We start from the raw sequence: 22,814 nt of genomic DNA, 5'->3' as shown, positions 1-22,814 counted from the left end.
GACCGTAACGATGAATCTCTTATTTACGCGCGCGCGGTATTGTTCACGACAGCTGCTCGCTGTAAGAATTACACGCGAGGAGTCATAAACCTGTGATACTTTATCCGATGCATTCCCGATGCAGGTCGGAGAGACTGGTGTGAGAACGTCGTGAGAGGAAAAGTGCCAACAAATCGTTGGGCGGACTCGAGTGGTCGCATTATTGCAAAATACGAGATGGTCTCTTTACCGTGATTCACCTTTTTCCGCGCGCCTGGTGTCGTGAACAACATAATGATTATCACGCGACACGATTTAATTAAGAAGATTCTGGCTATACAATAGTCGCAAAAAACTGTCAAAATTAAAAAGAAAAAAAATTTAAATATAATTAAAGAAAAAATTTATTTTAGAAAGTTGCATCACAAAAATCTTGAAAATATTCTCATTATCTGGAATTTTGAACAAAAATATCTGGAAAATCAGGGAATATTTTTCTAAGATTTGAGCAGACATCCTATTAAAATTATTTATTCATGATTCTGGAATTTTGTCTTTAATTGGAACGATCGCAATTGGATTACATTTGAAATAAAATAATTGCATGAAATTGCTATATAATGGAGTTATAATGCTTGTCGTTTTACGTTTGAAACGAACTCGTCTTTCAGTTGCGAAGGTTGCAAAGGTTTCTTCAAGAGAACCGTGCGTAAGGATCTGTCGTATGCCTGTCGCGAGGAGAAGTCCTGCATTATTGACAAGCGACAGAGAAACCGTTGTCAATACTGCCGGTATCAGAAGTGTCTGGCGATGGGGATGAAGAGGGAGGCGGTGCAGGAAGAGCGTCAACGCACCAAGGAGCGAGATCAGAGCGAGGTGGAGAGCACGAGTAGTCTGCACGCGGACATGCCAATTGACCGCATCCTTGAGGCGGAGAAACGGATCGAGTGTAAGATGGAACATCTGGGAAATTATGAGGTGATTATTCGCGTGGACTCTTTCGTGCCCGCGCGGGAAACAAAGCGGAAGTTTAGAAAATGTATTAATATTAAATTCATCATTTAATATATCCATATTAAATGTTAAATGAACACAAAAATTTGTGTGGACCGTTTGGGATATGCGATATATAAATTAGTTAAATTTAAGCCAAATTTTCCAACGGTGTAGCTAAAGCTTTATGCTATTACTACTACTACTACTACTACTACTCTCGATTTATCCTGAAACGACGCTCTCCGTTCTTTTCCTGACCAAAAACTCGTTCCATTAATCCGGCATCTTTTATAATGCGTAGAATGCGGTCTCGCACATTTGCAACGCCATTAACGAACAACTGTTCCAGCTGGTGACATGGGCGAAGCACATCCCGCACTTTACATCGTTGCCGCTAGTGGATCAAATGCTTCTACTCAAAGCTGGCTGGAACGAATTGCTAATAGCCGGCTTTTCCTATCGTTCCATCGAGATGAAGGACTGCATTGTTCTGGCAACGGGCACCACGGTGCATCGAAATTCGGCGCAACAGGCAGGCGTGATAACGATATTCGATCGCGTGCTCTCGGAACTGGTGTCGAAGATGCGCGAGATGAAAATGGACAGGACTGAACTCGGATGCCTTAGGTGAGTGGCAAGAGAGTGATCTACGACGGGGGATCTTTATAGGAATAGAAATCTTACGAATGATTGTTTTACGCAAAAATGGAATACTTATCAATATTTTTCTATACTTCGCTTTCGGCACTTCTTTTCCCTTAATTCTAAGACATTTTGTGACTTTTATCCATGATCTTTTTGACTACAATACTACACTTTAGTACAAAAATGTATTAACAATAAATAAAAAAACTTTTTTTTATTTAAAAGAATTATTTATTTAAATACTTGCAAAAGAATTAGTTATCTCAATAAAACAGCAATTAGTAAAATATAAGCAAAGTATGCTTTTATTTGCAAATAAAAAAATTATATTGAATGTTTTTATCTTTGTTGTATTAAATTACTTCTTTTAAATCTTTAAAAAAAAAAGCGTTTTTTCATTTTTGACTAGTTGTTTCAAAAACACAGATTTTCTTTATTTTAATAAATGATTTGTTAACTTTAAGTAAATATTTTTTTATATTAATATTTTATATAATGTATTTTAAAAATTAGAAATTTTATTACGTACAACTAATGATTAATTTAATATAATAAAATATTTCTGAAAATAAAATATATATTTATTTAAATGAAAAAATCAAAATTATCAAAATGTATTTATTTGATTGAAAAGAATTTTATTTTTATTTAGTATAGTTAATTGAATTGCGTCGAATGTCTTTCGCTAAGATTTTGTCCGTATCTGTACAGATCCATTATTCTCTTCAATCCCGATGCACGAGATCTCAAGTCCATTCAGGAAGTTAGCCTGCTGCGCGAGAAGATTTACGCCGCTCTGGAGGAATACACCCGCGTGTCTTGGCCGGACGACCCCGGCAGGTTCGCCAAACTGCTGCTTCGCCTACCATCCATCCGTTCGATTGGTCTTAAATGCACGGAGCACCTGTTCTTTTTCAAGCTCCTCGGCAAGGAGCGGGCGGTCGAAGACTTCCTCAAGGAGATGTTGGAGTCACCATTGGATCCTTAGGAGCAAAAGGTGTGCCGCGTCTTGGGGCACACCGATCTATGAAAAGAAAACCAAGAGGAAGAGAACGACAAAAGAGAGAATAGGAGCCCGCATTCGAGTCGAGTTTCTCAGTTTGAGATGCTAGACAATTTCTGTATTGTGACGCCTCTCCGGCATCACAATATAGATTATCGCGCGTCGAGCGAGATGGAATTTACTTACTTCTCTTCATCGCTATCCCTACCTCCTCCTTTACTCCTTCCTGTTATTTATGTTTTTGTTAAAGCTTCGCGACTCTCGTGTCCAGCGTAAGGAGGCGGTCTTTATTGGCCGATTCGTACTGAAAATACATATGTGAAAAAAATGATATGTGGATAGAATGTGTATATGCCCTGTATGGCTTGTATACGCGCCGTAGTACGATTTGAGTGCGATGGACAGTTGCTGTAATATAATTTAGGCTTTTGAAACCGTCAATCGGTCATTAGTTAATTTATTGAATCGATTAAATTTAATAACACGTGAAGATCGGCTATATCTTACAAATGTAAGTGCGATCGATAGAAAATTTAGTCTAATATTTGACGGATGAATCAATGGATGTCCTGATTGGCATTAATTAACGAAAAGCTGTAGATAGATAAATAGAGCTTTATCTATACACATAAATATCGTCAACAACAATCGCTGCCTCTTTAATCTGTGACATGTGTCGTGCCATTATCCGAGCGAAAATCACGTTTCCATGCGATATTTCGTGCTGACGATCGATCCTTGTTTCGAACAGATGTCGCGTCTTCGTCGGATTGCACTTTTCATACAAGTTCCTAGAATGATTGATTGTTTCTTTCTTTTCTATTTTTACACTTCGTTATATTTCTGTCTCTTTTTTTCTCTTTTTATCTCGTTCTCTCTCTCTCTCTCTCTCTCTCTCTCTCTCTCTCTCTCTCTCTCTCTCTCTCTCTTTCTTTCTCTTTCTCTTTCTCTTTCTCTTTCTCTTTCTCTTTCTCTTTCTCTTTCTCTTTCTCTTTCTCTTTCTCTTTCTCTTTCTCTTTCTCTCTCAATAAAGTCGCGTATTATGGATCGTTTTGGCGATTTTGATTTTCGGCGAGCTCGATGAAGACGCGATCTGTGCTTGCGAGTTCTCGGACACCTTTACATTCCAACTCTGCCTCGATTCGAATCGTTACTTTAAAAGAGCCACTATATTGCATATAGATATATATACATACACTTGCATCAATGCGCGAGTTTAACGATAATTTATTGTTTTGTATTTTAGCATATAGGGAAAGAACGAACTTACTAATTCATTATTAATTATATTAAATACGCATTATGTAGCTCCCTTCGCCCCTTTTTTATATAGCATGTGTCCGTGACAAAATATTGGAACTGCAATAACTGCTAATATCAGAATATGCGAACGAAGTATTTGCTTTCAAGGTATTAGGGTTTCCATTTATCTCTCTGTTTCTTTCGATAGAATGCACGCTCGATATATATTCGGATCTTTTTCGTTAACTTTCTCTTAAGCAGATTTTTAACTTTAATGTGACAAATTCATGTTACTGTATACTTTACAGTACTGGAATGCTGTCTTCTGTGTCTCGTACAAATTCGACATGGCAGCAAATAGTAGAGTTAGAACGTTTTCTTTTTTTTCCATAATTTACACTGACAGTGAGATTTATTTTCCCTGGAGAATGTTCAATGCACGAAAGCAGATAAAAACGAAGATGCAAGAGTTTTCAAATCTTTGAAAAAAAAAAGTTCTTGCGAGATGTATAATTATACTATAGATCTAGCGTATGCGGTAAGGATTAACTGATCGTGGACTCAGAATTAAGATAGAACCCTACTCTCGTTGTTAGTAATTTACAGAATCGCGTATTACATGATGCGAGCTGATGGATATAGATTTGTAAATTATACAGCAAGACAAGTATTTGCTCTTTATTTTCTAAATTTACATGTTATATTAGATATGTATAAAAATATATACATATATATATATATATATATATATATATATATATATATATACAACTTTCTCGAGACTGTTAACTATTTATTACACTATCTGTTAACTATTTCTACTTGAAAAATCGGATTAACGACATAATTTACGTGATAGTCGGATTTTAATAGTTTTATGTCGACATTATGTCGACTCGGTTCTTCGTTTGAAAAAATTTTTAGATGTGTTATATTATGTATAATATAATGTTTTTATTCATTTAATAAATACGTAAAAGTTTTTATAATATAAACTTTATATATGTATCCATATTTTTAATGAATTTATGAAGTTTGACAATTATGTACAATTAAATATGATGTAACACAATTATGTTGTAATGTATTCAAAGAGAGATGTAATGTTATTTTTTTATTTTAACTAAAAACTTGGAGTATATATTGTTTCATTTTGCAAATATTGTACAAATACTTGATACTTTTCAGATTCCTTCAGCTCAAATCATTGATACGATTTACTCTACTACTCTAGAAATATAGTAAGGGAATGATCATATACTTACTTCAATAATATAAATTATGATAATATTATTGTATATTATTAAACATATTTCTATTTTTGCGTGAATGCCTACGATTGTTAGTTGTTGGTTATTGTTATCTACTTGATGAGAGTTTTTAATGTTATGCGTACCGTGAAAAACAAACAAACACAATTATTAAATTCATAATTTTTTTTATAACATACTGGAGTTTTTACTATTCATTTCAGATGCCTGTTTTTTTGTTTGGTATTTTTGAGCATTCAAGGAAGGCGAAGAGTTACATATTAGTGCGGACGCTGGAGCAATATGTATAAATCGATTTAATTTTCCCAATATACGCGTAGTAATTCGAGTCATTTTGATTTATTAAGTAGGAGCACACACATTTTAAAGCGAGATTCTATACATATATTATATATTATATATATATATATATATATATATATATATATATATATATATATATATGTATATGTACACACACATATATATTTGTCAATTTATTATTTGATTGTACAATTGTTATTTCAACACGTTACTTTTATCGATTGCAAAGCACCTGACCAAAATTACCTCTGAACAATCGCGCGACTAGCGATCACCTCTTCAAATTCCTTACAAAATATAAAACGACGCTGTAAGTGACCATTAGGATTGGTGGGCGCGAATGCTACCTGTGAATGAAGTTTCATATGAAATATATAAATGTTAAAAGAACAGAAATATCTCTATACATATATATAAATAATATATGAATATATATATAAACACCGAATTCTTTCACAAATACAAATACGACAACCTCAGTAGTAATCAGGAAAAAGAAAAAGAATTAACAAAGGTAGAGCGACACAGATTAATAAAACTATGTCTTGCGATCAGATACGTTTATATAAGGTAAGAGGATTTAAAAGAGTGATCTTTGAAATGCCGTGTGATTACGTCTACTAAAGCATAAATAACACATTGAGCTTCTTGCGCGTGAAGCATCGTATCAGGGGATACTGGATTATGTGTGTGCCTGCGTGCGTGCATGCGTATGCGTGTGTGTGTGTGTGTGTGTGTGTGTGTGTGTGTGTGTACCAGAAATATATACTTTTAATATAAACTTAAATGCTTTTGCCATACTTCTTTGAAGTATCATTGAAATGGTACGATGCTCAAATTGTGTGTAGTATAACACAGTCTTATCTATATTAGTAACGCACTGTCCTATAGAGCGGAAGAATTGGGTGCGCTGTATAAAACTTTTTCTCTGTATAGCAATCGATATATGTTTTACTTTTGTATCCATGTATTGTACCTCTTCTACTTTTGTCTTTTTTGTACTTATGCGGACCCGCTGGGTGTTACAATCGTTTCTCTGTATTGCATGCCGTTTTTTTTCTCTTCCGATATAAATAACTTTTAAGACAAAAATATGACACATCCGACTAACATATACTTGTACGCAAAATCCTCTTTCTAGTATGACGAAGTATCATTTATCATTTCATTATTTTGAAAAAATGTGCGCGCGCGCGCGAGAGAGAGAGAGAGAGAGAGAGAGAGAGAGAGAGAGAGAGAGAGACAGTGCAGTACTGAGACCCTTTTATGCACCCATTCTACACAGATCAGTACAAATAAGTTTAATAATAATAATAATGATAATAGTAATAATTAACAATAATAATAATAATAATAATAGTAATAATAATAATACCGATAACATTAAATAATATACTGTTTATTCTTATCGAGCGCGTATAAGATGTACCCAACTTAACAAAAATAGTAGCAGAGGTATGTCCTAAATACCGTACCTTTAAAAAGAGCTAAAAAACTGTATGCTATAGTATGTTACATCTATGTATAAATCGTCGTACAATATTTACGTATATGGGCAATCTCTAATTAAGAGGATTAATAAGTTATAAAACACTTTTGTATGTGACTGCCATTATTGATCAAATATTATTTCGGGATATTATCGTATAAGTCGGATACTTCGAATACTTTTTATTTTTATTTTTGTTTCGCGTGCAGGGAGAAAAGATACATTTATATACGGCATACACGTTCGTTCATAATTTCGGATTAATATACATACATATATATATATAAATTACACGAGTGAAAAGTGTTTAAATATATTTAAACGACACTGTAGAATTCCGATTATAAAATTGATTGGAGATACTCGTGAACTAATTGTATATGTTGATAAATGTTGAATGTAACATTCCATTTCACGGATTAATCATTAACCGGCGAACACACATATATACACATGAATACCTATCGACATCACTTATTCATTTTTTCATATGCGACAAATCTACACACACAATTGTGCTGCATTTCATAAGTTTGCAAATTACCACGATTTTCGATGTCCCAACTTTTTTTTGTTACAGTGGGACGAAATGTGTTGTATGATATATATACTCTGTCGCAAATCGATATTAATTTATTTCACTGGCTTTAATAACCAACGATACGATATATGGTTGTGCTCCGTAGATAGCAAAGCAATATAATTAATAATTATACATATATGTAACGTATGTACATCTCCCTCAAGAGTTTATCTTTTTAAGCTGTAAGTTATATAATTTCGTTAATAACGTTATAATATGGGACATTTTGTTTCGCGCATCCATTGTAGATTATAAAAAAAGAATCTGTCTCTAATACTTATGCTATTTACTACTAAACTACTAAGATACGCGTTTGTAAATGTAAACATATACCTTTTTTCAAATAACGGTACGGAATATGTGCAAAGTATCATGTACGGAGGCGTCGAGTTCTCAGGTGAAGAGAGCAAATGGTTTTTTTTTTTTTTTTTTTTTTTAGAGAATAATAGTAATATATTCACAGAAAGCGAGAGAGATGAGGGTATATAAAATAATACAATGTAGAAACGCGAGAGAATCAGATGTAGAAGAGGCAAGCGAGAGCGAAAGAAATTGAGAATAAGAGGATGAGAAATTGTTGACGGCAAGAATGTGCAAAATAAAAGGGAGTGATGTGCTACGAGTATACTTGTACAACAGTATGTGGCTAGTAACAATCCCCGAGTAAAGAAATATAATGTATGGTTTCGCGCCAAGAGATAGATCATCTATTCTGACTTATCTAAATATAATATTTTTATGAAGTGAAGATAGAACCTGTATTTTTCTACCATCCTTGTAAATCTTTCCTCACATTACGCGCTTAATGAAGATCAATGAATCAATGGTATATGACTATAAAAATGATTTTTTTTTGCAGTATATTTATTACTGTGTTATCAGAAGCGGGGACATAAGTTTCATGAATCGTGTTTTTGTTCTTATGATAATAAAAAGTTCCTATCTTTCACGCACAGTATTAGATTTATAATGAAATATACAAAATGAAATTGCTTACACATGTGTGTACTAGATGCAGCACATGACGAATTTATACATAACTCTTACCATTCAAAGAAACCAAGTTAAAGACAAGAGTAAAATAATAATAGCACCTGAAATATAATCACACGTTTACATTTCATAAAAGTCTGCATATATAAATGTGTTTAGATGCACTTCAGATATATATATATATATATATATATATATATATATATATATAATAATAATTTACATAAATTACATATATTACATTCATGATTTATAAAGGATAATTAAGGAACGAAGGGAAAGATATTTAAAAAAAAAACAAAAAAAAAAGATTATGGAAAAAAGAAATAAAAATTATGGAAAAATTTTTTATTTGTGATGGACATTTATATGTCGAATACGTTTCAGAAATTGTTAATCATTACTGACATTAACACAATAATTGTAAACATTACATCATTGATGTAAGTCTATCGCTGCAAGTTCTTTCCCCATCTTCCATATATATATATTTTTTTTTATATAAATTAAATCGCCTAATATAAATTGGACAAATGTAACACCTCTGGGAAACATTTTTACGAAGATTCCTGGTGTTGCCATCTCTTTTCTTGTTACAGAGTATTTACAACTATTTATTGAGGAATTGTCATTATATATTGAAGATTTTATTCATGTAGTGTTCAATTGCACTGTAAACCAAGATTGGAAGTATTGAACTGTCTTATATTCTTAACTAAATTTCACAGCTTTTTAGCATGTGCGCAGTCTTGATTCCAGTTTATCTGAAAAACACATATGAGAATAGATTAGATTTTATTCTATAATAAAAAAAATATACCAAAAGTAAGAGTTGCATTATCAAAAATGTTTGGTTTATATTAGACGCTATGATCAAAAAGACATCACAGCGGGAATCTGCTTGCCAATTTAATCTAACATGTTTGTGCAGTGGCGAACACAAAAAAAATGTGTTAGTCACGAATTTCACATGTACATTATATTTTGCATTATATTTTTATCTCTCAATTTTTTTTTAAATATGTTAATTTTTAGCACATATGTAAATAGCTTCAATATGAATTTGAGATTAATACATACATACAAGAAGCGATAAATGAGAGTATGACTCACAAAATTTGTCCATATTTTATTGAATATCTAAGAATTACTTAGAACTTTTCTTCTTCAAGACCATGCTTGAAGAACATGAGTACAGGCACAGACTCGCCGTCGATCTCACGGTATTCCATGAGGCCCACAATGCCGTCAATGTCCATCGAGACACCGGTGAAAAATTGCAACTCCTTGAAACGACCTAGAATATCTTTCATAACTTTGTTCATGTTGGTTTTAAAAACCTCTACTTGATCAGGTGATTCCTCTTCTAGCCTTGCTACTAGCCTATAAAAAAAGAAAAGTGTATATGTGATACAAACTTATATATATATATATATATTGTTTCATATACAATTTATTTAAATAAAAAATAAAATTTATTTTTTTTATTGCTTTTGATTACTATTTTTATTTTTTCTCTTTAAAAAGTTGTTATAATGACCATGAAATAGCCAAATATTTAATGTCTGTATAAGAGGTTTAATGAGTCATATTGCTGAGATTCGTCATTAAGTGACTAAACAATGACTAAACCCTAATAGTTTCTTAATCTTTACGATAATAAATATAAATATATTCACTTAAATAGTGTGGAAAAATGTTATATATTTTGAAATGTACAATGATAGCGCTTTTTATTTTATTGCACCACTGCAAAAAACTTAATCTAATAAATTAAAAAAAATTCATAATAAAAGAGGTACTTACTTCTTCATGTAGTCCTTGAGATACAAGGTGTAAGATTTCTTATCTCCAAAAGCAAATGTTTCTTGAAGTCGGTGATTCAATACAATATCGACACCAGACTCTACCATCTCATCGGTGCCTTCATCAGCCTCCTCCGCAGAAGGATTAAAACCGGCAATATTAACTTCACCTGATTTACGAGAGATCAACTGGAAAATAGTGTACATATTCATTACACAAGTCTTCCGTACAAAAAAAAGTACTTTGTAAATATGTATAAATATATACCTTGCCATATACTTCATACAGCACATCATCCACTAGCTTGATTTTATAAGTGTCGGAGAACATTTCATCTCCTAAAAGCATATACACCAAATATTATAAAACTATATAGATTTATATGATAGATTATTTGACTTATGAATTTTATGTTGTGTAAGTACCGGAATTCAAGATTTTATATTGATAAAATGTTACGTTACTCTCGCAACCATAAAAATCATTAAGAACATATGGAAAGGTTAGGAATTTCATAGACATATATCTATCAAAGAATCTAAACCATTATAGTATAATAATCGTGCTAATTTGTCATGAGATAATAAAACCGCGTATAATTTCATTCAGAAATAATCTGAAAATATCTCTCAAAACTCGAACCATCGCCGAGAACGTTCGAAATGTCCATTCCAGCTTTTTACTCGCGTTTATTATCACATCTCGATTTGGAAAATAAAAAATAGCTAGCTTATATGATTGCGAAAACATTTTATTATTCACTCACCAGTAAAAAGATCCTTGTAAATCCTCATTGTGGAAGATGGAGAAAGATATAATTACAGCTAAAACTAAATAAGACACGGTCACCCAACGGAGCGTACCGGAAAAGAAGGAGATTCAGCGAACGTCTGAGAACTCAGAATGCGTGTGCCAACTTGAGCGCGTGAAATTTTCCTCCAAGAACATCTAGGCCTTAGTACATCATGAAGATCAAAGAGTGCTAAATGTAGGATCCTATCGAGCTTTAATGTGGGCAGCGCACACTTTTGCATAAGCGCATAATCACAAACAAAAGGAAATTGATTGGTCCATTTCCTTACGCATAACGAAATTGACCAATCAATTTCCTTATGCTTATGCAAAAGTGTGTATTCCCCGCTTAAACATTCTGCGAGTAGCGTGCGATTTACCAATCAGAATAAAGAAATTTTCGTTTCTTTTGTCCTGATTGGTCAATTGAATGCTATTCTATTCCAAGGAGTAAATTTTAATACTATGATATCGGATGCACCCGGATGGGGAATCGGAACACAATAAAGGAGAAGTTCATTTGGACACAATACGATTGAACATAACTATCCATATTGACCAATGCCTAGGGTAACTAGGACGATTGACCAATCAAACCAGGCCTCATTTTCAACTGGCCAATAAGTATTGTATCCAATTGATATACATCTGCATCTTTATATACCGGCTTTATACTTTGTTTTATGCATCATTTTCATTTTCGACTTGGCTTCAAATAGGCACGAGCAGAACATCACTGACCACTGATGGCACTGATGCTAAATTCGAGACGTGCAACGCGCAACATGCCAAATCGTGGTAGAGGGGAAAACAGTAGAAAATCGCGTATATATGGGGCTGTGTTCTGATTCCTCACCCGGGTGCATCCGATATTATAGTATACGTGACATATACTATAATATCGGGTGCACCCGGATGGAGAATCGGAATACAGCATGAGATATATACGCGATTTTCTATTGTTATCATTTCTACCACGGTTTGGCTCATTGTGCGTTGTGCGCCGTGCGTTGTGCGCCGTGCGTCCTGCGTCCTGAATCTGGAATCACTGCAGAGGACCTTGTGCGAGACGAGAAGAAATATTTTTTTCGAGAGATACCGTAATTTAAAAATATAAAACGTATCAGGAGCTGGCCTTTTTGAGACTGCAGCGTCTGCATTTTATTTTTCTATAGATATTGTAAATCGATTATTATTGACATGGAAAACGGTAAAAGGGAAACAAATGCCGACTGCTTGATCGATGATGCTGCCGATGAAATTAATAAAATGACGATTATTGACGCTGAAAGTAAAAACGATGCGGTGAAAGCAACCGCGGAAATTTCGAAGAAGATTAACGTCGAAGTAGAGGTATCATATTTCGTTTTAAATATTAATAAAATCTTTTATACTTGCTTTCGGTCATTACTTCCTATGCCATTTTTTTTTTACATCAGATAAAATGCGATTTTTCAACACGATAATATATAAAAGATTTTATACGTTAATAAAATCTTTTATATATCGTGTTGAAAAATCGCATTTTATCTGATGTAAAAAAAAAATGGCATAGGAAGTAATGACCGAAAGCAAGTATCAATATATTAGTTTTATATTGAAATATTTTGTAATTTAAGGTCAGTAAAATTGCGATTAATGCAAGCAGAAAAGTAGAAGAAAAACCGCCTGCAGAACTTTTGAAAAAAATCAAGGAACAAGTAGAGGTATATTCTATTTTTTTTTGTAAGAAAAAAGACATGATTATAAAAAAAACATCTATAAAAAAAAAGGGTAATGAACAACTATCAATCTGTTTCATGGTTCTATTTTTTTATTTTCTTTCACAGTATTACTTCGGTAATGTAAATATGCAAAGGGATAAATTTCTCATTGAACAAACAAAATTAGATGCAGGCTGGATTCCCATGACTATTATGTTAAAGTTCAAGATGTTAGCTAATTTTAGCAAAAATGTTGATGTAATTCTGAGGGCTCTGGAAAGTAGCGATCTCATAGAGATTTCTAAAGATAGAAAGAAGATACGGCGATCGCCATATTATCCTTTACCAGAATATAATGAGCAATGTAGAAAAGCTGAAGAAGCTAGAACAATTTATGTTAGAGGATTTCCATTACATTTAAACATTGATGAGCTAAAAGTTTTTTTTGAATCGTACGAGCCATTTGAAAGAATTATGGTAAGTATATCTGTTTATAATAGATTACTTGGAAGATTTGATAATAAAGAATCACGTGGATATGGATATAAGACTAAATATTAAATTATTATAAATATGTATAGATCTTTAAACAAGATTATCTTGTTTTACAGATGAGAAAATATCAAGATTATCCAGGTGAAGATTATAAGTTTGCAGGAACTGTTTTTGTACAATTTGAAACTTTGGATGGTGCAAAAGCATTCATGAATATAAAATCTGTAAAATATGAAGGTATCGAATTGATAAGAAGATGGGTGTAAGTAAAAATATATATATAGAATTATTTATATATATTATATTTTTAGTTATATAATACATTTCTACTTGCGTATAATTTTGATACAACATTTATAGCATCAAGTCACAATCATATTCCAATTTTGTTTTATAAGATACTGCATAGTACAAGCAATTAAACATCTCAATTATTTTGTCGATATAAATACTTTGGAAAATAATTTCTGTCTGCCAAATTGTTGATAATTATTTTTAGTTTATCCTTGTAAATAATATCTTAATTTCATTCCTTTGGAACTATATACTGAATTTACATTTGATTCAATATTTTGTTCATTGTCCTCATTATGCACTAATTTTATATTCCTTATTTATGCAATTGAAATTATATCTTTTTCAGAATTAAGAGGAGATAAGAAGTTTCATAAGCGAAGGGTTTTCCTTACAGTTTTGGAAACTGTGAATGGAACAGTTACGATACTTTTCTTTCTTATTTCGAGATTTGTCGCTTAGTTTTTGAAAATGATTCATAAGTTTCCTTAAAGATATTGTTTTATTTCTTATGCATATGTAAGTCAATTCTGTTAATTCACTTTTTAAGTTATCATCGCTATCAGTAATAATAATAGGCCAATGAAATGTCATTGGACTGTCCTTGGCTGACACATGTTCTCCATATCTGATAAACATTCTTCCACTTAGGGAAACCGTTATAAAGTTTTCCATAAATATAATCCGATAATATTGTATTAAAAAAATATAAGTTATTAATATATATGTAATATATATATATATATATATTAAAATAAATTTGTTAATAATAATTTCTTTTATCAACAGTAAGTTTTGTACAATTACAAAGATGCAATGATACATTGAGATTGAGAATTAATACAAATATTTCTTTTGTACCTTTAAGTTATATTTGTATACATATCATAACATTGTTAGACATAACGCCGACTATATGTACTGGCTGTGTCCGTTTTGACACTAAATACTGAAAACATTTGATCAATTAATAATAATATATCAATTGCCTTGAATTTTAGTTCCCTTTTCCCTGATTAGCCACATTTGAATCTTTAATTATCAATTTCTAATGCTTGAGCCTTGTGTCCACAATACTAAAATTCGGCCAGAGTTCTCGGGATGTGATCGGGGAGCGCTAACAGCATTGTTCTGTCTTTGTTACTTATTGAAAGTTAGACAAGAATAGAGCTCATAGCGCTAAAAGCGTGCTCCCGAACACAGTCTCGGACCAAGAAATGTGTAGCCAATCAATTTGCAGTTTTTCGAAGAAGCGACAATTTTATTGGCTACACGTTTTTCGGACGGAGTTCTAACATCGTAGGTTGCGGTCGAGAAAATGCTAGAGACGCTTCAAAGCATTGCATTAATCAACTAGAGTAAAGAAATCTTCACTCTCTTTGCCCTGCTTGGTCAATCAAACGCTTCGAAGTATTTCTAGCGTCTTTTCGACCGCAGCCGTAGACACAAGGCCTTAATCTGATACGGACTTTAGACGTGCTAAACAGCAAGGCGCTAGCCAATCAACCTTTCGCTCTTACGTTCAAGCTATGTACAACAGATCTTAAGCCTGTATCAGACTACGCATTGAAGATTGAGATTGAAGATACAAAGTTGAAATTTGACCAATCAGGATAAAGAAATTTTAGTCCCTTTTGTTCTGATTAGTCAAATTCCAATCTTCAAATTTCAATGCGTAGTCCGATACGGGCTTTATAATGGCATCAAATCCTCATATGGGCCTTGTTTTATGCACCATTTCCGTTTTCGACTTGGACTCGAGTAGGTACAGGGCACGTGTGCGAGACGAGAAGGGATCTTTCAGATCTTTTTCTTCGGGAGATACCGGAATTTAAGAATATAAAGCGTATTTGGAATTGGCCTTTTTGAGACTGCATTGTCTGCATTTTATTTTTATATAAATACTATAGATCGAATATTATTGACATGGAAAACGGTAAAGAGGAAACAAGTGCTGATTGCTTGAATGGTGACGCTGTCGATGAGGTTAATAAAGTGCCGATCGTTGACGCTGAAAGTAAAAACGATGCGGTTAAAGCGACCACGGAAATTTCGGAGAAGATTAACGTCGAAGTAGAGGTACGTATCATATATTTGGTTTTCATGAGAAAATAATAAAATATATCCTGTTGAAAAATCGCATTTTGACTGATGCAAAAAAAGCGGCGAATAGGAAGTAATGATCAAAAAGGCTTAATATACTAGTTTTATATTTAAATATTTTTTTTTTTTTAATTTAAGGTCAATAAAACTATTGACACTGCGGACAATGCGAGCAAAGAAGCTGAAGAAGAACCGCCTGTGGAACTTTTGAAAAAGATCAAGGAACAAATAGAGGTATATATATATTTTTTTTTTAAGAAAGAAGATTAATAGTCTATAAAAGTAACATCCATAAAAAAAAATAATAAACAACTGTCAATGTTTTATATTTCTACTTTTTTGTTTTCTTTTATAGTATTACTTCGGTAATGTTAATATGCAGAGGGATAAATTTCTCATTGAACAAACAAAATTAGATGCAGGCTGGATTCCCATGACTGTTATGTTAAACTTTAAGATGCTAGCTACTCTTAGCAAAAATGTTGATGTAATTCTGAGGGCTCTGGAAAGTAGCGATCTCATAGAGATTTCTGAAGATAGAAAGAAGATACGGCGATCGCCAAATTATCCTTTACCAGAATATAATGAGGAATATAGAAAAGCTCAAGAGGCCAGAACAGTTTATGTTAAAGGATTTCCATTAACTTCAAACATTGATAAGCTAAAAGTATTTTTTGAACCATACAAGCCATTTGAAACAATTGTGGTAAGTATATCTGTTTAAATTAGATTATTTGATAGATTGATAATTAGGAACTTGGTGTGGATATGGATATAAGATTAAATATTAAATTATTATAAATATGTATAGATTTTTAAACAAGTTTATCTTGTTTTACAGATGAGGAAATATCAAGATCGTAAAGATAAAGTTTTTAAGTTCAAAGGTTCTGTTTTTGTACAATTTGAAACTTTGGATGATGCAAAAGCTTTCATGAACGTAGAATCTATAAAATATGAAGATACTGAATTAATAAGAAAATGGGCGTAAGTAAAAATATACAATACATATACGGAATTATTTAATGATATTGTATTTTTAGTTGTATAATACATTTGTACTTATGTATGACTTTGATATAACATTTCTAGTGCAAATTACAATGCCGAAAAAGCTCAAGAGAGGGAACAGAGGAGGAAGAAAACAGCTACTGTAAGTGTGAAGAAAACAAATAGAAAAGATATATATATATATATATATATATACAATATAATCTAATGCAATAAATGCAAATTCTTTTCAACTTTAATTTTTAATATTATGATTTTTGTTTTACATGTTTAGACAGGAAAAAAGGAAATCGAAGTTGATAAATCAGATCAGACATCAGAAGCAGATACTAGTATAGATACTAGTATAGCTACTAGTATAGTTTCTAGTACAGATAGTATAGATAATAAATTGCCAAAAGGTTCCATTATTTACTTTTCCGGCGTTTCTAAGATATGTACAAGGGAAGATATAAAAGAATCTTTAAACAAGTTTGATGCTGATATCGCATACATTGATTTCCGAAGAGGGGATACAGAAGGATGGGTACGTCTGCAAGGAAAAAATGCTGCAAAGTCTTTGTTAGAAAAGACAAATGAAGGAAAGGTGAGAAATTACTAAAATTTTTTAGATTGTGCTTGTAGAATTACAATAATCGAGCGTAATTTAATTGCATTCCAAGGTGCTAATCCGCGAAGTTGAGGTCACTTGCAAAGTTCTTGAAGGTGAGGAGGAAGACAAGTACCTGGCAAAAACATTGGAAGAAATGGCAGCGTCGAAAAAGAAATTTGGCAAGGGAAAACGAAGTGGTAAAAAAGGTAAAAATCATTCAGCTTTGAAAATACTATAATTTTATCGATCTTAATGTATATTAATGATGCTATTGCCATGCTAATACTGAGAAATCAAATATTTGGATTTCGCTGAGTTAAACTCTTCAAACGACTGAATTTTCTATATAATGATAAAAAAATAATATTACAATAAAAAGAAATAGATATTAATTTTTTTATGTTCAAAGGACGTAACGCACGAGGAGCAAAAAGAAGAAATAATAGTCCCACCCCTAATGCAGTTCCAACCAAGAAGATAGCTCTCGAATAAGATGGGTTCACCGTGGAGCTTTTAAGGCATATAATTTATATTACATTATATTTTCAATGTATTGACAAGTTGTATAGAAAAGAAATAATGAATTATGGGTAGCATACTTTATTACATTTAGAACTTATTAGAAGCTGATCTTAAGTATATGTAAGTTTCCTTTTCTTTATTCATTTATATTTTCTCTCTTGATGTGATATAAGATACTTTGAAAATAAAATTTTGTCTATATTTGTTACGTAACATTCATTCAATTAACATTTCAATTAAATTTTTGATCGAAAATTCAATGGATGATATGACTGATAGGTAAAAAATGTGTGTATCTTTATAAATTGGCATTTATTGTTGTACAGTGAAATTTACAAATTGATTTTCTAGACTATAACACGCATTTAAATTTCACTGCTGTCTTACATGTGTCGATACTACCTTCACGCAAGTATCACAACGTGTCAAATTTCAGATCACAAATAATTATTTTGAAAAATTACACGTAATAACGTACATACGTACTTAAAATTATTGTATAATCGACAATACGATTTTACGCGACACCGAATCTGTGTGCATATTATGCTACATGGTACTCTTAATTACAAATTTATGTTCTCTTAATCGTATCGATACATATGTATAATTTCATGCCGAGGAGATCGTACATGTGATGGATTAAATGATTCTTATTACTTTAGACAGTCTCTTGATTTTTAACGATCTTGAAACTCATTTACTCGGGACATTCTAGAATGGAAAAGATTGCGTGGTTCTTTTTTTTTCTATACAGGATATATATCATTTGAAGTTAGAAAATTCATTTCTCATAAAGCGTTATCATTATATACTTACAAACGAATTTCAGCCTCACGATTTTACCCAGTTTCAATAATTAGGATATAAATGAGATACAAACATGTCATTCAGGAATTTTTATGCAAGTAAAAATTTATCAATGATCGCGTCCGTAAAATTTTTGCTTTTAAGTATTTTGATTGAATTTTTCTCATATGCTCTTGATACTATTATAATATTGTATTACATCCATGATATATTCTGAAAGGTGCATTTTATTTTTAAGCACAAATCGATTTAGATGCGCACAAAATGATGAAGGTGACTTTCAAAACTTAACATCTCTAAAGTCTGACGATGTGTACCATCAGAATCAGGTCATGAATATTAATTCGAGATTAAAGACTTTCTATAAAGAAGAAAATGTATCCCTGCAAACACGAGCGCGATCACGTCTTAGGATACTTGGTCGTGGAAGAGAGAGAGAGAGAGTTCTATACAAATCTTTGATAATTTTAACTTTACTTTAAGAGAAATTACTTTTTTTTGTTTCATTATTACATTATTACATTTTTGAGCATATTTTACCTCAGCAATAATCTCGGTTCGGAAAGGCTGCGTACAAAGGACTTATTAATATTGTTCATCAACAGAAGCTCTTGTATCAATGTATTTATATATCTTTATCTTTATAAACAATTTTAATTAAAAATTAAAAATTTTCAATAATTTTAACTTTTTCTTAAAATTAAAAATTTTGCTAGCAATTCATGAAAGATTTTTTAGTCAAGATATAGAATAGTTATAAAACCGTATATAATTTAATTAAATCAACGATTATAAAGTTTTAGAAATAATAATTTCAATTTTTAAATCTTATAAATAATATAAACATATTAATATCTCAATTTTTTTTTATGTCAATATTTCAATACTTGCATTAATTTGTATATAATTTTCTACAATTGTCAGATAGATTCTTGAAGCTCGCGTGCAAAAAACATAAGAGAAAATTATATTTTATGAACATCTATATATTTTCAGATATTATCAGGAATTCTTTAGTCGCAATTTCCATAATTGCGATTGTCAAACTATTCACTTTATCAGAACATTCAGCAGATAATCCGACCACTCGAAAGTTATGCTGTTCCGGTCATTCGAAAGCCGTTCTACGATTTCTGTACTCTGCGATTGCGCAGTCGGATTGCGCATCTTTCGCCTGAGTAATTTTCGCGATATTTATTAGATCTATTTCTCTTTGGCAGGACCTTCGGTCAAAAGATGCAACTGACGCTGTTGCATTCTTACGCAAGTGAATAGTACAAGAATGATACTTGCAGTTATAATGGGGCAGAACTTTCGTTTCGCTCATGAATATATCGGATAAGGGATGAGCGTCCGTTTGATCCGTTTGGGATCGAGTGTCTCTTCCTTCCAATCGATGCTTCACAAAGCAATCGAGACGAGGAGGTATGCGATGGTATGCGAATGGTGTACGTGACTTTGGTATTCCGATCGTTTCGAGAGCGAGATCTCTCAAACCGAATTAAGTCACGGAAATGATTGTGCACCGATCCGTGCACCGGTATTCTTATACGCATAATTGCTTTTTAACAGAGATATCCTTGAATCTCCGTGCGCTATAAAGTTCAATTATAGCATCTCGTCCGCGACAAATCCAAGAGCGCCAAGCGTTCTTTGTGATATCGGAGATATCGATACGTTGCCCTTTACGTGCAGTGATGTATTTAAGGCCACCTAAATTTTCCGCGATCTTTAAAAGAGAAACAGAACTTTTATATTCCGATGAATTGAATGGCTAGTGAACGTATATCATCTTTAGTTACAACAATAACTCCTCGAATAGGATATTTTTTTGAGCGTCTCAAATATATATACTTAATATGGCTACGCGAATTGATGTTTATTTTAGAAATCGCTGAATATTTTCTTAAAGCAGTCTAGAAAAAAATCCATATATAATCAAATATCTAATTATACATAAAATACGTCTCTATATATATGTTTTTTTTTTTTTTTTTTTTCTTATATAATCTCTGTATATACGCGAAAAATAATTTAAAGAATAATTTTTTTAGCATTATTTTTTTCAGAAATAGTAAATTTTGAAATAATAAGAAAAAACTGTAAAAAATAATAATAAATATATATTGTGTGTATATATATATATATATATATATATTTGATTACAATATGAATTTTTTTCCCGAGTATAGAAAACCGCCGTCTGCTTATAAGTAGCAACTACGTATAATCCATGTCTTGTATCAGTCATAACAAGCATGTACAATCTTACATTTTCACCAATAGAAAGAACATCAGTAGTAATGTCTTGTAAGGTAGTAAGTCGTACTTTAGTGATAACAGTTCAGTAGTGCTATCGCATTATAGTCAACCATGTCGCGCACTACAAATAGTAATAGTCGGCAATAATATCGATGATTTCCAGTAGTAATATCCTATTGCAGTCAGACACATAATTCCAATCGTGCATTAAGTAGAGAACTTACGATCTACACGTGACATTGCAAAAGATTTCACTCCACAAAAGTTGTTTCGCTGATTCGCGAGTTGCACTTGCATAATCGTGATAAACGAGACGTTTCTTTCACCAAGTCAGCCCGATCCGTTCACTTTCGCTGATAAAATGAAGGAACATCATTCAAAATCTGGATTCTGCCGTTTCCGTGTCTACAAATGTCACTCGTTTCGTTCGTGCGTTGCCCTCAAGGGGCAATCCCTAATGCTATACGGATATCTCTTGTATCTGCACACGTTTCTTGATGGTATTAGTATTACCAACAGTGGTACTGAGTGAGCTGGTGGTTCTAGCGGGCGGTTTCGGTGGAACCGAATCCTTGTTGGTCCCATGACTGGATCCTCTCGGCTCCTTTCTATTCGACTGCTCTGGGCTGCCCTGAGACTGCGCGAGCTGTTGCTGCTGCTGTTGTTCCTGTATAGAGGGGCTTCTCGCGAGGGTAGTATACGAGGGTGGCGGTTCCTGGGCGGGCCGCGTACTTTCGGAAGGCTTTATGGACGTCCTGGTAGTCATCGGTAGAGTCTCCTGTCCATTTGGTCTGCAATCCATGGCGGCGCGTTTCTTGTCGCGATCACGTTGATAGTAGATTCCGGCAAAAATCAGCATGTTTAACACCAGAAGAATGCAGCCAACACCCACGGTGATCGCTAGGGCAGTAGTAGTGCTGTAGTAATGACGAGATGCCAGTCTCTGCAACAGCTCGGCGTCATCCTCGGAGTTGTCCAGAATCGATTTGATGTCCTCAATGACGAGGCTGTCCTCAAAGTCGGTAGACGTGCTGCAGGCAGTAGTCGAGGAAGCGCTCGTCCGCGTTGTGCCTGTCAACGGCAGTGGCGTATACCATTCATTTCGAACCGCTCCTGAATAATGGAAGAGATTCAACAAGTATATTAATTGAGATAAACAAGAATCTATTTTTCTTTTATTTTGAAAGAAGCTATGATCATACCTGCGTAATAATGATCGCCGCGTTCTCTAAAGTGATGATGCCGCATGGAAACGTCGTCGTCACCAGGACGATGAAGTTGCGGTATCAAGTTGAGCCACATGGCCATTTTATGACCGCGATAATGGCTCTTCATTTTTGGTTTTAATGCTGAAATAAATATTGGATGTTAAAGGGTGTTCTCTTGCTCTTATGCTTACCAAAATTTATCAAGAGAGATATAATTGTTATGTATTAATTAATTATGGATATCCATTTAACAATTTGTATTATATTACGAACAATAATCGTTACAATTGTAAACAAATTATGATCATTAATCTGGAAGTGCTTGCGCTCCAATAATTTTTTTTTGGTCACATTTCTTCATTTATTATTTATATCTCCCAATCTATTGGTATAATATTTTTTCTTTCACGTATATTTTTCTCATGTAAAATTTGATACACTTGTAACAGTCGGTCTAAATGACCGTAACGCAATTACGTAATTACGTTAGTTTTTTCTGTCTCATTACAGACGATGATTCTCTTTCCAGTTATAATACAAGTAACACAAATATGGAATATACATCTTATTTGAAAAATATTGGGTTTCTGAATTTACTTGTGTAAATAATAAAATTAATTAGTGACTTGAAAAAGAAATATATACGCAAATTAGAATATAATTCAGGAAGAGAGAAACATATATATTGAGGGAAAAAAGTTTGATAAAAAGT

General features: G+C 32.7%; 5 protein-coding genes and 1 non-coding gene across 26 annotated transcripts in view; 4 read left to right on the top strand and 2 right to left on the bottom strand.

The window, feature by feature from the left end:
* Nucleotides 1–7,947, top strand: part of Usp (retinoid X receptor ultraspiracle) — a 74,119-nt gene extending 66,172 nt beyond the window's left edge. For all 11 annotated transcript variants that reach the window (XM_070296289.1, XM_070296122.1, XM_070296206.1 and 8 more), the window contains 3 exons: nt 651–957; nt 1,325–1,602; nt 2,332–7,947. In XM_070296289.1, the coding sequence (XP_070152390.1) occupies nt 651–957; nt 1,325–1,602; nt 2,332–2,608 (862 nt within the window). In that variant the 3' untranslated portion in view covers nt 2,609–7,947. The remainder of the gene's footprint in view (nt 1–650; nt 958–1,324; nt 1,603–2,331) is intronic.
* An 890-nt stretch (nt 7,948–8,837) lies between these two features.
* Tctp (translationally controlled tumor protein) lies at nt 8,838–11,187 on the bottom strand. 2 transcript variants are annotated; one of them, XR_011447563.1, is made up of 5 exons: nt 11,077–11,187; nt 10,578–10,648; nt 10,311–10,498; nt 9,585–9,887; nt 8,838–9,268 (listed from the first exon to the last, which is right to left on the bottom strand). XR_011447563.1 is itself a non-coding variant. In XM_070304260.1 (5 exons), exons 1-4 carry the CDS (start codon nt 11,102–11,104, stop codon nt 9,656–9,658), a joined length of 519 nt encoding a protein of 172 aa, XP_070160361.1. In that variant the 5' UTR covers nt 11,105–11,187; the 3' UTR covers nt 8,838–9,268; nt 9,618–9,655. The 2 variants fall into 2 exon arrangements, 1 of the variants encoding a protein (XP_070160361.1); XM_070304260.1 differs by having other exon boundaries at nt 9,618–9,887.
* Nucleotides 11,188–12,061: 874 nt separating this feature from the next.
* LOC138937715 (la protein homolog) lies at nt 12,062–14,396 on the top strand. Its single transcript, XM_070304249.1, has 6 exons — nt 12,062–12,202; nt 12,278–12,455; nt 12,722–12,808; nt 12,932–13,282; nt 13,417–13,562; nt 13,944–14,396. Exons 2-6 carry the CDS (start codon nt 12,303–12,305, stop codon nt 13,957–13,959), a joined length of 753 nt encoding a protein of 250 aa, XP_070160350.1. The 5' UTR covers nt 12,062–12,202; nt 12,278–12,302; the 3' UTR covers nt 13,960–14,396.
* A 948-nt stretch (nt 14,397–15,344) lies between these two features.
* LOC138932906 (la protein homolog) lies at nt 15,345–18,030 on the top strand. The gene is made up of 8 exons (XM_070295254.1): nt 15,345–15,673; nt 15,836–15,931; nt 16,053–16,403; nt 16,539–16,684; nt 16,790–16,850; nt 16,983–17,294; nt 17,371–17,506; nt 17,710–18,030. Exons 1-8 carry the CDS (start codon nt 15,521–15,523, stop codon nt 17,790–17,792), a joined length of 1,338 nt encoding a protein of 445 aa, XP_070151355.1. The 5' UTR covers nt 15,345–15,520; the 3' UTR covers nt 17,793–18,030.
* Nucleotides 17,558–17,642, top strand: LOC138939184 (small nucleolar RNA U6-53/MBII-28). Its single transcript, XR_011447817.1, has one exon. It is a non-coding gene; the product is annotated as a small nucleolar RNA U6-53/MBII-28 (small nucleolar RNA).
* A 105-nt stretch (nt 18,031–18,135) lies between the features above and the next one.
* The window catches only part of Nlg-5 (neuroligin 5), a 179,443-nt gene continuing 174,764 nt past the window's right edge, over nt 18,136–22,814 (bottom strand). For 9 of the 10 annotated variants that reach the window (XM_070294438.1, XM_070294566.1, XM_070294653.1 and 6 more), the window contains 2 exons: nt 22,097–22,243; nt 20,812–22,007 (listed from right to left, as the gene is read on the bottom strand). In XM_070294438.1, the coding sequence (XP_070150539.1) occupies nt 21,355–22,007; nt 22,097–22,243 (800 nt within the window). In that variant the 3' untranslated portion in view covers nt 20,812–21,354. Of the gene's footprint in view, nt 20,362–20,811; nt 22,008–22,096; nt 22,244–22,814 lie in introns of those variants that run through there. The other variant, XR_011446789.1, reaches the window with a different exon arrangement.

Source organism: Polyergus mexicanus, unplaced genomic scaffold (assembly GCF_030449975.1).
Source record: "Polyergus mexicanus isolate NDT 795.1 unplaced genomic scaffold, iyPolMexi1.0 SCAF_1, whole genome shotgun sequence".
Taxonomy (NCBI): domain Eukaryota; kingdom Metazoa; phylum Arthropoda; class Insecta; order Hymenoptera; family Formicidae; genus Polyergus; species Polyergus mexicanus.
The sequence above is the reverse complement of the archived record's forward strand: the minus strand, read 5'-3'. Positions and strand labels throughout refer to the sequence as shown.